The 13,808-nt window shown below is 34.6% G+C and overlaps 1 protein-coding gene across 1 annotated transcript in view; it reads left to right on the top strand.

The window, feature by feature from the left end:
- Positions 1-8,181, top strand: part of LOC124643616 — a 190,226-nt gene extending 182,045 nt beyond the window's left edge. The window contains exons 13-16 of the mRNA XM_047182630.1: positions 196-324; positions 1,058-1,213; positions 1,916-2,029; positions 3,883-8,181. Of these exons, the coding sequence (XP_047038586.1) occupies positions 196-324; positions 1,058-1,213; positions 1,916-2,029; positions 3,883-3,986 (503 nt within the window). The 3' untranslated portion in view covers positions 3,987-8,181. The remainder of the gene's footprint in view (positions 1-195; positions 325-1,057; positions 1,214-1,915; positions 2,030-3,882) is intronic.
- Positions 8,182-13,808: the final 5,627 nt, after the last annotated feature.

Here is a 13,808-nt window from a genome sequence, read left to right as displayed (position 1 = left end):
TACTGCTCTAGTGGATTGAATTTACACAATTAACCTAGATGTCAATTCTTGAACAAGACTGCCGTTCTAGAGAATAAAAACGTTTTTTGCACTCAGATATCGAAGAGCAAAACTACTTTTTTCGAGATGGTGCGATGAAAAAAATATTTCTCACCATTGAAATACATTTCTAACTAAATATTATGGTCCTTCCAGACGAGATGACCGGCGAGGAGGTAGCAGAACGGCCGGTGGAGTGTGTGATGGGGCACTACGACAGCGCCAGCATCGGCTGCGGTGCTGCCCAGGACACTATAGAGTTCCAGTCTGCTTGCACTAGCACTGGTGAGTCTTTATCCGCCTAGCCGCTTCCTATGAACATGGTACCAGTGGAGTGTGTGATGGGGCACTACGACAGGACACTATAGAGTTCCAGTCTGCTTGCACTAGCACTGGTGAGTCTTTATCCGCCTAGCCGATTCCTATGAACATGGTAACAGAATTATATTAACATTGAAGGAATAGTCGCCATAAAAGGAGCATACATACATTTATTTAAAACCTGTAGTTGTTGTTAGTGTAAAGTTTCCATCAAAAGCCTTTTACAAGTTTTCATGTGGAAGACTAACAAACATCGATTCATCCAAACTTTATTTTTTTAATTTATGTATATTTTATTATACACGAACACAGACAAGAAGAAAAATAGAACAAATAGTACAAAAGGCACAGCTTATTTCGTATGAAATCTCTACAAGCAGGCCCGTTATTTTATTTTTTATTTTATTAAAAAAGGAACAACAAACAGCTACACTATGTGATATTACAAAATAATAATATATTAACTTAAATAATAATGTAGCCCACAGCGCTGTTCACAGATTACCAATATTGAATTCGAATTCATTTTAAAAATGCTAGGAGATAGCTATTCGTGTATGACAGTTAGTATAACAAGTAAAATAGAAAAGATAATAATACAGTAATAATATAAAATAGCAGGCCCGTTGTGGGAGAGTTAGAACAAAAAAATATATAGATACATTTTTTGTTTATAATTTAATGATAACATTTCCAGCATACACATGCTACGGCAGCTGGCGCGAGGGCTCCCGCGGCATGGTGGTGGCGGGCCCCGCCGGGGTGCAGGGCCCCGCCGGGGTGCAGGGGCCCGCCGGGTCCCAGGCCAGGCCCCACGCGCTCTGCTTCATATACACTACTTATGTGCGGAATGGTATGTAGAAGGAAATTCATATATTTATTTAGGTTTACATGGTGTAATATATTTCCGGGACCTTGGTATAGTTTCAGGAAATTAACAAACATTTAATGAAGTGAGCAAATGTGTGTGGCACATATTTAACTCTGAACACTTTGGGTACTACTCAGGGCTCCGTGATCGATGGGACCCTAACTTGTCATTTACTAACTTTGACATAAATAATGATGTTTAAAACTGTTATTTTTTATAAAAACTAACATTTTAGATTTTATTTACAATATTAGCCCTAATATTTAGGGTGTAAATAAAGGAGAAACTTTTTCATACCCCCTTATAAACATGGAGTAAAGTTACAGTGTTTAAAGTTACAGTGGAGTAGTCAGTGCCAAGTTTCTTTCTTATTCTTGGTGGAACTTTAATCCGTGTTTATCAATAAGGACCTTAGAGTCCAGGGCCCACAGTAAAATAAAGACGGCCCTGTATATATGTCGGCGTCAGGCTCCGAAATCGTTAAATAAAACAAAGAGGTCTTCACACGCTCACTTGGTTTATTCCAATTAACACAATATTAGTCACTGCAATTAATTTTAAAGAAATAAATTATCACGTGGGAGGTGTGCACTCCACACCTGTCGGTGAACGAATGACGCTTTATATAAGACACACAATGACAGTGGCGCCGTCATATACAAAGCCAATATTGTAATATTCCAGATTCGTACGGCATGCCGGTGCAGTACCTGTCGGTGTCGGCAGTGTCCCGCTCCTGTGACCGCGCCGTGCTGCCGGGGCTCGCAGGGGATAAGGCCTATAACCTCACTATTAATGGTACGGCCTTTTTGTTTATTTGTTTCTTGACATTACTTAGAAGAAAGTGGGTTAATTAGGTTGCGAGAATCATGAAAAATACAGATATAGTAGAAAAAAAGTCGTGGTGGCCTAGTGGGTAAAAGAACCAACCTCTCAAGTATGAGGGCGTGGGTTCGATTCCAGGTCAGGCTAGTACCAATGCAACTTTTCTAATTTTGTATGTACTTTCTAAGTATATTTTAGACACCAATGACTGTGTCTCGGATGGCACGTTAAAACTGTAGATTGCGGCTAGAGAGAGAGGTAGAAGCCAGTAAGTCTAACACCAGTCTAACCAAGGGGTATCGGGTTGCCCGGGTAACTGGGTTGAGGAGGTCAGATAGGGCAGTCGCTTCTTGTAAAGCAATGGTACTCAGCTGAATCCAGTTAGACTGGAAGCCGACCCACACGTAGTTGGGAAAAACACATAGTTGGCTCAGAGGATGGTGGATGACTTAAGTTAGACGAAATTAGGTTAGTTAGGTGGCGAGAATCATGAAAAATACAGAGATAGTAGAAAAAAATGTCATAAAATGCAGATTTAAAATGAAAATTAAATCTTTTTAATCCAATTCTACATAAAACCTTTCTTATGTATCGGGATATGTTTATGCATTTGGTCAAAATTATTGTTTTTAAACCGGGTTTCTCTATTATTTGTAGGGGACTGATGGCAACGCAAGTTAATATCTATGAGTACTGATAATAATTAAAGCTGAACACTTTGTTTTGCTGATTAGATGCGCTGTTATCAGAAATTTTAATATTTCATGCAGTACCTATTTTATATAATGTTGTAGGTAAAGTTTCTATCCTGAAACCTCTTCTAATAACACACGTGGTACGATCCACAAATTTTTCTGTAAATATAATCGTTCGAAAAACCAGCCGAAGCGGTTTTGAACGATATCCAAAAACTACCAAAATTTCATCAAAATCGGTTACTTCTGACTCCCCAAGCTCGGGACTAGACCAAAGCGATGTAACGAAACCATAGCGCGATTCAGGCATGTACAACGCCATCTAGTTGCGTTTGCCGAACTAATGCGAAGACGCGGTGAATATTTTGAAATGGGGTTTTTATTTTTAGTTTATGTGATGGTGGTGGTATTTTTAGGTTTTGATTTGTGTGGGTAATTTTATTTATTACTTACTTTTTAATAGAAATGTAGAAATTATAATGGTTTGATTAAAATTATGAGGTATTTTTAATTTTTTGTTAGGTCGACTGTTGAATATGTACCACAATAAAACAGGGGTAATATTTATTTCTGTTGTTTTAATTATTAAAATATTTAATATTTTTAATTACTTTTTAATAAAACAAAATACACAAAATTGAAATCACAAGATAGTTTTAGTATTTTAATTTTTCTACTGTTTATGAGCATATAGTGAAACTAAACGTACATTATGGCTTTTAGGTAAAATTTTATTTATCAATTTCAAGCCAGATTGTTTATTCACACTTAAAAATATTAGGAAAGATGATACATGTTATTCTGATGTATTTTTATAACTATAAAGTTTCCTTAAAACTATCGCTACTAATTATCTCGGTACTAGCTTAGGCTAGTGGTTTTATCCATATCCTGAGATAGCTACTTCTCACATCCGGGTGGGGATAAACAGTATCCTATGACCATCTCCATATCATAAATTAGCGAGTTATCTTAGAACTTCCTAGTTTCCTAGTTCTTCCTAGTAATTTTCAACTAAATCAATCGTTCTTGAGATGTACTATAATGCTGTAACACATTTTTTTTGTATATATATATATCAAACTACTGTGACTACGGTCAATGTTATATCTCCATTTTTCCGATTTCCAGGTACATGCGAGCAGAGCAGCAAGTACAACAGCGTCGGCAGCCGCGCGTGTCCGGCGCTGGCCCTGCTCGCGCTCGCGACACTCGCCGCCGCCCGCGTCAGGTGATACGCGGGACGTTGATGCAAGGTGGGGCGTAGTCTGATCGGGGTGTAGTTATATTACTGGGGTGGGGTTGAAGTAAGCTGTCTCATCTTAACTTTTAGTCATTTCTCTTATTAAGTTTGTTTTTTTTTTGTGAAATCTGGTCGTTTTTCAATTGGCAAGTACAATAGTGTCTGACAACACTAGCCGTATCCCGCGTCAGGTGATACGCGGGACGTTGATGCAAGGTGGGGGGTAGTCTGATCGGAGTGTAGTTATATTGGGGTTGGGTAAGCTGTCTTATTTTATTTTTAGGACTTTATTTCCTCTCAATTTTGAGTATTACATGATCACATCATGCAAGAATCACTATAATTATAAAATGTAAATTGGATATACCACTAAGTTTCAATAAAAATAGACATTATGAGTGTTCATTATAAGGTCGGCTGTTCATATTGTTATCAACTGGATCGGATATAGTTTTACATTGTTGACTTGCCTGGACTTGACCTATAAAATTGAAATTAGATTTTCACACCCAATGTACTGAAAAAATACATTTATTGCCATATTTAATTTTCCAATACAGTATTGAGTTATTATTTCATATTTAATTTTAACAACATTATAATAAATATCTAAATAAGATGAGATGGCTTATATTCAGTCCGCTAACTTTATAAAATTGAACTATCTAGTGTAACTGCTACTCCGATAGACTTATAAATATTTCTTAAAAATTTATTTGTTTCATCTAAACCCTACCTTCGTATGTAAAGCAAATAGTGCAGCTTTTTATTGTGATAACGTGTAAAACATGCAAAAACAATGACGGTAGAAACGAGAAACCAACCTCTTTCGTCACCATCGGCAGCTTTTAGCAGGAATCAAAGGTTATTGCTGTGGCAACACTTGAATTGAACTGTCAAAGTGCTTAAATGTTGCCATGAAACGAGGAATTATTTTATGGAGTTAATTTTCGGTTGTTATAGTTTTTTGTAAAAATTGTTTTTCTTTTTTAATTTAAATAGTAGGGCTCTATGAAATAATTGAACGTGTGCTATAGGTTAGGAGGGAACTAAACAATGTTAAAAGAAACGAAGCAACGTGATCGATAATGTATATATAAAACGGTATAAAGTTGGATATCTGAAGAGAAATATGACGATTTTTAAATAACTGTTACTTATGTAATTTATGATACATAATCTGACGTGGAAAATAGCCATAGAAGTGTCACAATAACTTCATTGAACGTAGATTAACGTCAAAGTGACGTCGAAGAATTATTTTTCAAAATAATTGAAAATAAAAAAAAAATGATTTTATTGCGACAGAGTTCTATCCTATTTTCAAACGCGTAAAGATATTTGATACTTTTATTTTTTAAACATACTTAGGTAGTAATATTAATAAGGTTTACTCTATATTTGTGGAAGTTTCCTACATACGGACCATTTGTCGTTGCAATAGTCGCATGATTAGTCTTAATTTTTCAAATAGATGTTATGCTGTCATTAATCTAGCTGCAGTCGTGAGCGCATGCGACTAGTCGCTGCGATTTTTTTATGCGCAGAAAATGGCTTCGAGTGATTTAAGCTAAAACAGCTACGATTTTTAAAAATTGCTCAAAAATTTTTGACAAATTCGACGTATGTGTGATTTTTTTCCGCAAATATAGTGTAGACATATTCTGTACAATATATCGATGATATAATAAATATAGTAAAAAACGCTTTCAAAGTATACATTGTATGCAGATTATACATAACATAAATACATTGTCTAAAACCACTGCTGTATGTTTGTCCAACAATTTTTTTTTTTTTTAATATTTTGTATGCATAAAAAAGTTCTTTTAGTATCGATAAGTGCCCTTCACTACTCTTAAAGTTGAAGCCATTTTTTTATAATATAACATTTTGATTGATTTTATTCTCTAATTTCTAATATTATTAATTAAAGTCCAATGTTTCATAATTTCTTGATTTAGAGTGGATATTGCAATCACCAGTTAACTTTTATCTGAAGAATATGTTTGACGTTTGACAGCTTTTGTATAGAGTATTGAAAATATGTCAAACCGCCATATTTATTCCTCAGATAGAAGTGAACTGATGATTATGAAATTGTCCTTATTTCTCCCTAAATGTCATTATTTTATTGAAATTAAATACAGCAGTGGTCTTGGCAAAAAATATTATACAGAATATTATAAAATAAGACTAATTTAGATAGACCTAAATGTAGATAAAAAACTATGCTCAGCCGATTCTTATTAGTTTACGAGATACGTCCATCTTTTTGTATAACGCTCGGTTAACATTGGTTTAACTTTAACGCAGCTATAGTACGTAATAAGAGCGGTTAGACTAGTCATAATTAACTGTATTTTATTTTTTGTTAAGTTAGAAAATAATCCCTAAAACTTTTTTGAATCATGAAATTACATTTACATATTTATTTGGTATTTTTTTCTTTAATAACATCGAAACAGATTTTTTCTGTGAGATTTTTTAACTATTGCAAAAAAAAAAAAAAACAGAATCAAAAATATAAATTTTATTTACAGTTTGACTTAAATAAGTACAATTTATACTTATGTTATCACAATTTAAAATAAAAATGTCTGATTGTAAAAGTACATAAAGTATTATTTAAAGCAGCTAAAATATATTAAGTTAAATTTACTTAAAATGTCTGTGACTAGCTCTTATTCCGTGCTTCTTTCTTGTATTTATAATATTTTTTTATACTTTAAAATGTTTTTATTTGTATTTTTTTATAATTATTAACAAAAAAACAGTATAGGGGCTCATCACTATTTTATCGATGAAATTGTAAAAAAAAACAAAGTATGTTTTACTACTATTTCGACTATATTTTTTTTGATGATGATCTATGTGTAGCTTTGGCAATATTTTCAAAATCATGAAATCAATAAGGTTTACTTTGAATATTAACTTTTCGAAATCAGTGCCATTTATTTTATGCTGAGTGCCATAATGACACAAAAGAAAATGGTGTATTTACTCGATTTCTTAAACATGGCCCCTTTTATATTATATAATTTTGTTTTTTGACTTCATTTTGCTTTGAATGCTAACAATCAATAATGACCAATGGTAGTTATATAAATATACATTTGCTCATACATCATAGTTGATTTTTATTTAGTATGTGATAAAATTTAACTTAAGGATTTGTAAACCTTGTGTACACGGACGACACTCGCGCAAAAATCGCAAAAGATGTAGTTGCACGACTTTTTGTCGCAAGTTCTGTCCGTGTGCAAAGGGCCTAAATAATGTAAATATTATCAAGTTCCTGTATGCTTTTAGTTGAACTCAAATTTATAATTTGTGATAAATATTCTGGTTCAGAATATCAATGCTTGCCTAAACTTTGTTTTTATAACGAAATATTATGTAGCCCAAAAGACTATTGTACATACTGTAGCTGGATAATTTATGTCTGCACGCTGGCGATTTGGTCGCGCGATTATTTTGTCTTAAATTCATAAAATGTCCATAGAACCAGTAAAATATATCTATGATATTCTTAGAATTATCAGAACCAGTGTTTTTGTGATAAGTAAAAAGTAACTAAAGTTACTGAAACAGAATGCGATTAAAAATCGCTGTGCCCAGTCGCCAGTCTGCAAACGACCTAATTATAAACGCATTTTGAAAAGTACAGGACGGAAGTATTATTTTATATAAATAACCGAAGATAATAAATAGTTAATAACTATATTGAAAAATTATAAAAACGGAAAAATTTCATACGATCATTTTTATTGAAAAGAAAAAAAGTTTTTTTGTAAGAATAATTTAATTAAAAAAAACGTGTTTAAATGCACTAAAATGTTAAAAAATTAAAATTCACTTAGATTCTAAGGGCTTTGTTTTATTTTATTTATTGTATTTAAAATTAAGGCGAAATTCTTCACGTTGTGAATATTGCACATCGTTGTTTATGTAAAAAAAATGTAATACTCTATTGGAATGTAATTTTGCGTGTAAATAATTACTTTTTTGGCTGATGGGTTTTTTGTGATATCAAATTGGTTTCTTTTCGTGTATAAAATAAGCGTCTATTGAAATTTTGGTGGCATGTCATGTTCATTTCGATTTGGCCACAAGATACGATTTGTAACTATTAACGTATAAGCCTATTATTATATTTTGATTACTGAAATATATTTAAAAAATAATTTGTTTGTTTTATTTAACAAAAAACCAAGGGGTATCGGGTTGCCCGGGTAACTGGGTTGAGGAGGTCAAATAGGCAGTCGCTTCTTGTAAAGCAGTGGTACACCGCTGAATCCGGTTAGACTGGAAGCCGATCCCAACATGATTGGGAAAAAGGCTCGGAGGATGGATGGATTTAACAAAAAACAATAAAATAATAATCTATCCTTCATATAATACATATACATTTACAATTACAACATACAATAACATTTTCTTGTCTACTGTAGGCACTGGACAGGCTTCGGGATAGTTCCTTTCCCATCCTTCTCCCTATTCTACGTCGCATCTAGCGCCACCTCATGGACAAAATGTCAGCTCGAATCTCAGCAATGGCTGGCTGGTATCAATAACTGCGCGCGCGGTGTAAAAACCCAATAAACAGTGAATGACGACTACGAGAAGAATAAATCTTTATTTGCCGAGACACTGTATTAGGTACAGGTGTTTTACACGTTCGCGGACAGAACGAGATTAAACGTCATCGTTCGAAATTTTGATATGGCACAACGTACAATGACGTCCAAATAACTTTTTGATTTTACAACAGAACGTTCATTTCCGATGAACGTTCAAGTTAAAATCCTATTGAATGTATCTTGTGTCACAACATGTAAAATACCCGAAGCTGTATTGCCACGTAGAGTAAGTTTTAAACTATTTCAAATAAGTGCCGATGACAGTGGGCGGTAACGGTACTCACACACGCACAAAGCGCAACGTGTATACACGTCCCGCGCGCATACCGCGCTCGGTTGTGTCATGATGTCTTTAAAATAATATATTTCATGTGATGCTACGTACATACACGTCGTATAATTTGTATGGACATTTACTGTGTCATTTTGGTAAACAATCTCAAGTTGTAGCGTCCGCGAAAGTGTTAAGTTTTATAAAGTACACGCATATCTCACCGCTCAATCGGTATGCAAATTTTGAGTAGACTGGTATATACTACATTACATAGCATAAATTAGGACATGCCATTTTAATCAATTCAATAAAATTATCAAAAATCGAGAGAATACAATGATTAAATTATAATGTATTTAATTGTACATTAGTTCTTAGTATGCACCTGCACAGCTGCAACTGTTAGGAGCATAGGAGTTGCAACTGTTGTCACTTCATCATCAAATGACCCCTCCCGCTGTGGGTTAGCAGCGTGAGGAAGTGTCTGACTCTTACTGACTAAAAACCGTCGTTGGCTTTTATGCACCTGCACAACTGGTAATCTGTATTCTGCAATCGGAGTTGCAACTGTTGTCACATCTTGAACCTGGAATAGTAAAAAAAAATGCAGTTACAACTTTGAAATGTGATGTCTGAAAAGTAGCCTAAAGTTTGCGTGTGTTTATTACTAGTACGCGCAAGAGGCTGGACAGATTTTCATGAAACTTGGCATCCTCAAGAACGTGAAACCGCTGGAAGCTAGTTTATAATAAAAATCTATTAAGGAAGGCATATTTCCTGATTTATGGAAAAAATCACACATCATCTCCATTCATAAATCGGGTAGTATGAATGATGTATCTAACTACAGACCAATCTCTATCATATCTCAATTTGCAAAGATCTTTGAGGGTCTCATATACAACGTAGTTTACTCTCACCTCCGTCATTTAATTAGTTCGAAACAGCATAGCTTTATGTCTAAAGGTTCTACAATGTCTAACTTACTGATCTATAGCACTTTTATTACCGATACCCCCGAATCTAGAGGCCAGGCTGATGCTGTTTATACAGATTTTGTAAAAGCCTTCGATCGCGTTGATCACTCAATTCTGTCTATTAAGTTAAATTATGCCGGTATACATGGGTCTCTGTTACGGTGGTTTGAGAGTTATTTAATTAATCGTTCTCTAATAGTAGCCTTGGCTGGCTATGAGTCTGTGCACTTTTCTCCTTGTTCTGGTGTTCCACAGGGCTCTAAATGGGGTCCTTTGCTTTTTTTGGTATTTATCAATGATCTTTTAGACTTGATAAATTGTAATTGTTTAGCCTACGCTGATGATTTAAAAATATACTCGAGAATATCGCACCAAAGTGATTGTGCAAAGCTCCAGAGGGATCTTGATGTTCTTCAGCAATGGTGTTTAAATAACCGTATGACGCTTAATGGTAAGAAATGCCATACTATTACTAAGTTAATTATATTAAATTTGATTATCATATTGACGGCTCAGTTCTAACCAGAGTGTCGGTGATACGTGACTTGGGAGTACTTTTTGACACAACATTATCTTTCCATAATCACATTGAAAATGTTGTAGATAAGGCTAAAAGAATGCTTGGTTTCATTATTCGGTTGTCGAAACCGTTCCGTAATTCGGGCAGCATTATTTTATTGTACAACGTATTGGTAAGGAGCTCCTTAGAATATTGTTCCACAATTTGGTCTCCCTATTTTTCAATTCACATCAATGATTTGGAATCTGTTCAAGCCAGGCTTGTCAGGTATTTATGTATGAAAAATGGAATTAGAAAAGCTATACCTGATTATAATGATAGGTTAAGTAATTTTAAAATTATCAGTTTGATTGAAAGACGTAACTGGTGCCCGATTCTCCTAATTTTACTTAAGCGCCATTCGATTCACGTTCGACTGCGATCCAATCACGACTCGATTACGATTGAAGCGTATGTGTCATTTCGCTATTTTTTCTTTAAAATAAATGTTTTTATCATTTTCTGTCATTCAATAATGAATCATTTTGTCTGCAAATGATTTACGATTGCAATATGATTGTAGAGCAAACTACCGTATAGACCAGTGGTTCTTAACCTTTTTGACATGAGGGACCATTTTAACTAAAGTTTGTCTTGCCAGGGACCACCGTCGCTCGGTTTACCTAAATTCAGAGTCCTTTGATAAAGAATACAAGCATATTTTATAATTAGCACTCATTTCTTTGTTTACAGATTTTAATTTAATGAGACTTTTGTGACTGCATTCTCTTTACTAATTTCTGAATTTTTGGTTCAGTACTACTCAAAGCTAAACGCATGTCATCGGCAGTCGTAGGTAAGCAAATGTAAAGAACGATAAACATATGCTTATGTAGTTTCCAAACGCGCGAGCGAAGCGAGCGCGAAATTTTTATCGGACTTAAACCAAATATTACGTAAAATTTAGCCCAAACGTACTTAACTTTTTGTTTGTTGACAAATGCAATTAGGGCATATAGTTTCTGAATACGCGAGCGAAGCGATGATCGCAATGGAAATTGAATCGCAATATGTTGCGATTCAATTTCTATTCGGTTTTGATATTATTAACATAGGAGAATCGGGCCCCGGTTCTGACTTATTAGTGCTGCATAAGATTATAAATGGTACCATAGATGCTAATCTGGTAAACTATTTTAACTTTAGATATAGCCATCGTAGTAAACGTCATTATCGTGTTTTTAACAGATTAGATTAGACGAAAGGTCCAATTTAACAGATTTCCCCATTGATATTTTCCGTATGAGTTACGCTTCATATAGACGCACCATTTTTAATAAAACTGAGAGTGTAAGTTAAGTCTTGTTTAGTATTTACATTCTAGTTTTAGTTTTTGTTGTATACTTTTTTTGATGTCCTTATAGTTTTTTTTGTTTCCTTTAGTCTCTGATATTTAATTTGTTAAACGTCATGCAAACCTGTTATTTGCATAGTTGCTGAAATGCCATTCCTTGTAATCTCTTGTAGATTGTATTGTGGGTGCTATTCTGTTGGCGTGCTTAAGGGTGCGTCCACATCTGGCGAATGCGCAGCACGCGAGCCGATCGCGAGCTGTCCGCGAGCTGCGCGCGTGCAGTCACTGCAATAGTTCGGTGCTTGTCTTTAGCGCAACTCACGCAAGGCTCGTATAGAGCGCGCGAGCGGCGCGCGATCTGCGCGCAATCAGTTCTCGCCTTTACAGTTCCGTATATTGGCTCAGTACTATCGAAGATGGCAGACGTCGCGCGCCGCCTGCGCGCCGCTCGCGTGCGGCGCTTAGGTCGCGCGCGAGCTGCGCGCGGGCCAAGCAGAAGCGGCGCACGAACAAAAATGCACGCGCGCAGCTCGCGATCGGCTCGCGTGCTGCGCATTCGCGGCGCATTCGCCAGATGTGGACGCACCCTAATGTAAATAAATAAATAAAAAATAAATTTCTAAAGTTCTTCGCTCCTCCCTAGACCTCTATACAAATCCTCTTCTTTATTTACATCGAAAATTCACTTCCACTGTGTTTTCTTAAAACACTTTTCCTTGATTTTTTTTTCAACTTTTTTCTTGTAAAATCTTCAGCTGAAAATAAAAAAATGGGCGAGTCTTTTGGACCCAAAGTTGTTGTACGTTTTAGACGCCTGGAGAAACACAGAATCATTTTATTTTTTGGCGGCTATCATCTCTCTTTTTTACAAAAACAAAACAAACAAACTGAAAACACATCACAAGTTACTTTTTTCTTGTGTTACAATAAAGCCGCCATCATTGCAACTTAGAAAAAATATTCTTTTACCGCCAAATTGTATTTTTTTAACGGCTCGACTTTATTTCTTTTTTGTAAATGTTATTTTTTTACAAGTCTGTTGTTTTATAACTAGTATGTACATTTAACACGTCGCTCGCCCCCTCGACTCAATTATTGCTATGCATATACCCCTTAATTGCATTCAAGAATTTTTAACAACTAATTTTCACAATAAGCACCTAAAATATACAAAATATAACAATTTAGACAATAAACTAGTTAATCATAATCCTAAAAAATAACTTTAGTTAAAAAGAAAATTAACAAAAATATGACTCGCAGCTTTCATCAGTAATTTCATTCAAAACATACCACTTCTAGTTTATTTTTAGTCGAAAAAACGAGCGATCGTGGACTTACAGGCTAAAGACCAAACATTTATTTACAAAAACAATTTAAAAATAAACCAATAATCTAGCGACTGACAGCTATGATTTCTTACGTAGCACTCTCACGCGAACGCTTTTGAAAAACTAGTTTTTGACTGGGAACATACACTTTTATATAAGCTTGTAATTTTTACTGAATCAATCAAAAATATAATCATCGGTAAATCAGTGTATAAGTAAGGCATGTGTATTATTTCATTCAAATATAATCATACGATTTATCCTTTCAAAATCAGTGGAACTGACTTTTGATTTTTTCCCTTTCACTACTTATTTTACTATATATGGACCCTACGATCATTTTGCAGATTTACTTCAAGATTAGATTCAGAATATATTGCGATATATTTTTCTTCAATAAATGTATTATTCCCAGTCAAAAACTGAATTTCTTAAACCCCACCAACCGCAGAGCAAAAACATTATATCTATCGAAAACAAAAATAAAAAACAAAGTTGAATTAAAAATACGTATTTTGAGTAACATTGACACAAAACATCTATAATTTAACACCATTCAAGGTACTGTTACAGCCTTTTTATCGTCCCACTGCTGGGCACAGGCCTCCTCTCACACGGAGAAGGTACTAAATTCTAGTAGGTGAATAAGTTCGATTTTCAAGGTGGCTTTTCAATGTTACTCAAAACAAGTCACACTTAAAACTATAATAATAATTAAATTTAAAACTATATAATT

The sequence above is a fragment of the Helicoverpa zea genome, chromosome 28 (genome assembly GCF_022581195.2).
Source record: "Helicoverpa zea isolate HzStark_Cry1AcR chromosome 28, ilHelZeax1.1, whole genome shotgun sequence".
NCBI lineage: Eukaryota > Metazoa > Arthropoda > Insecta > Lepidoptera > Noctuidae > Helicoverpa > Helicoverpa zea.
The sequence above is the reverse complement of the archived record's forward strand: the minus strand, read 5'-3'. Positions and strand labels throughout refer to the sequence as shown.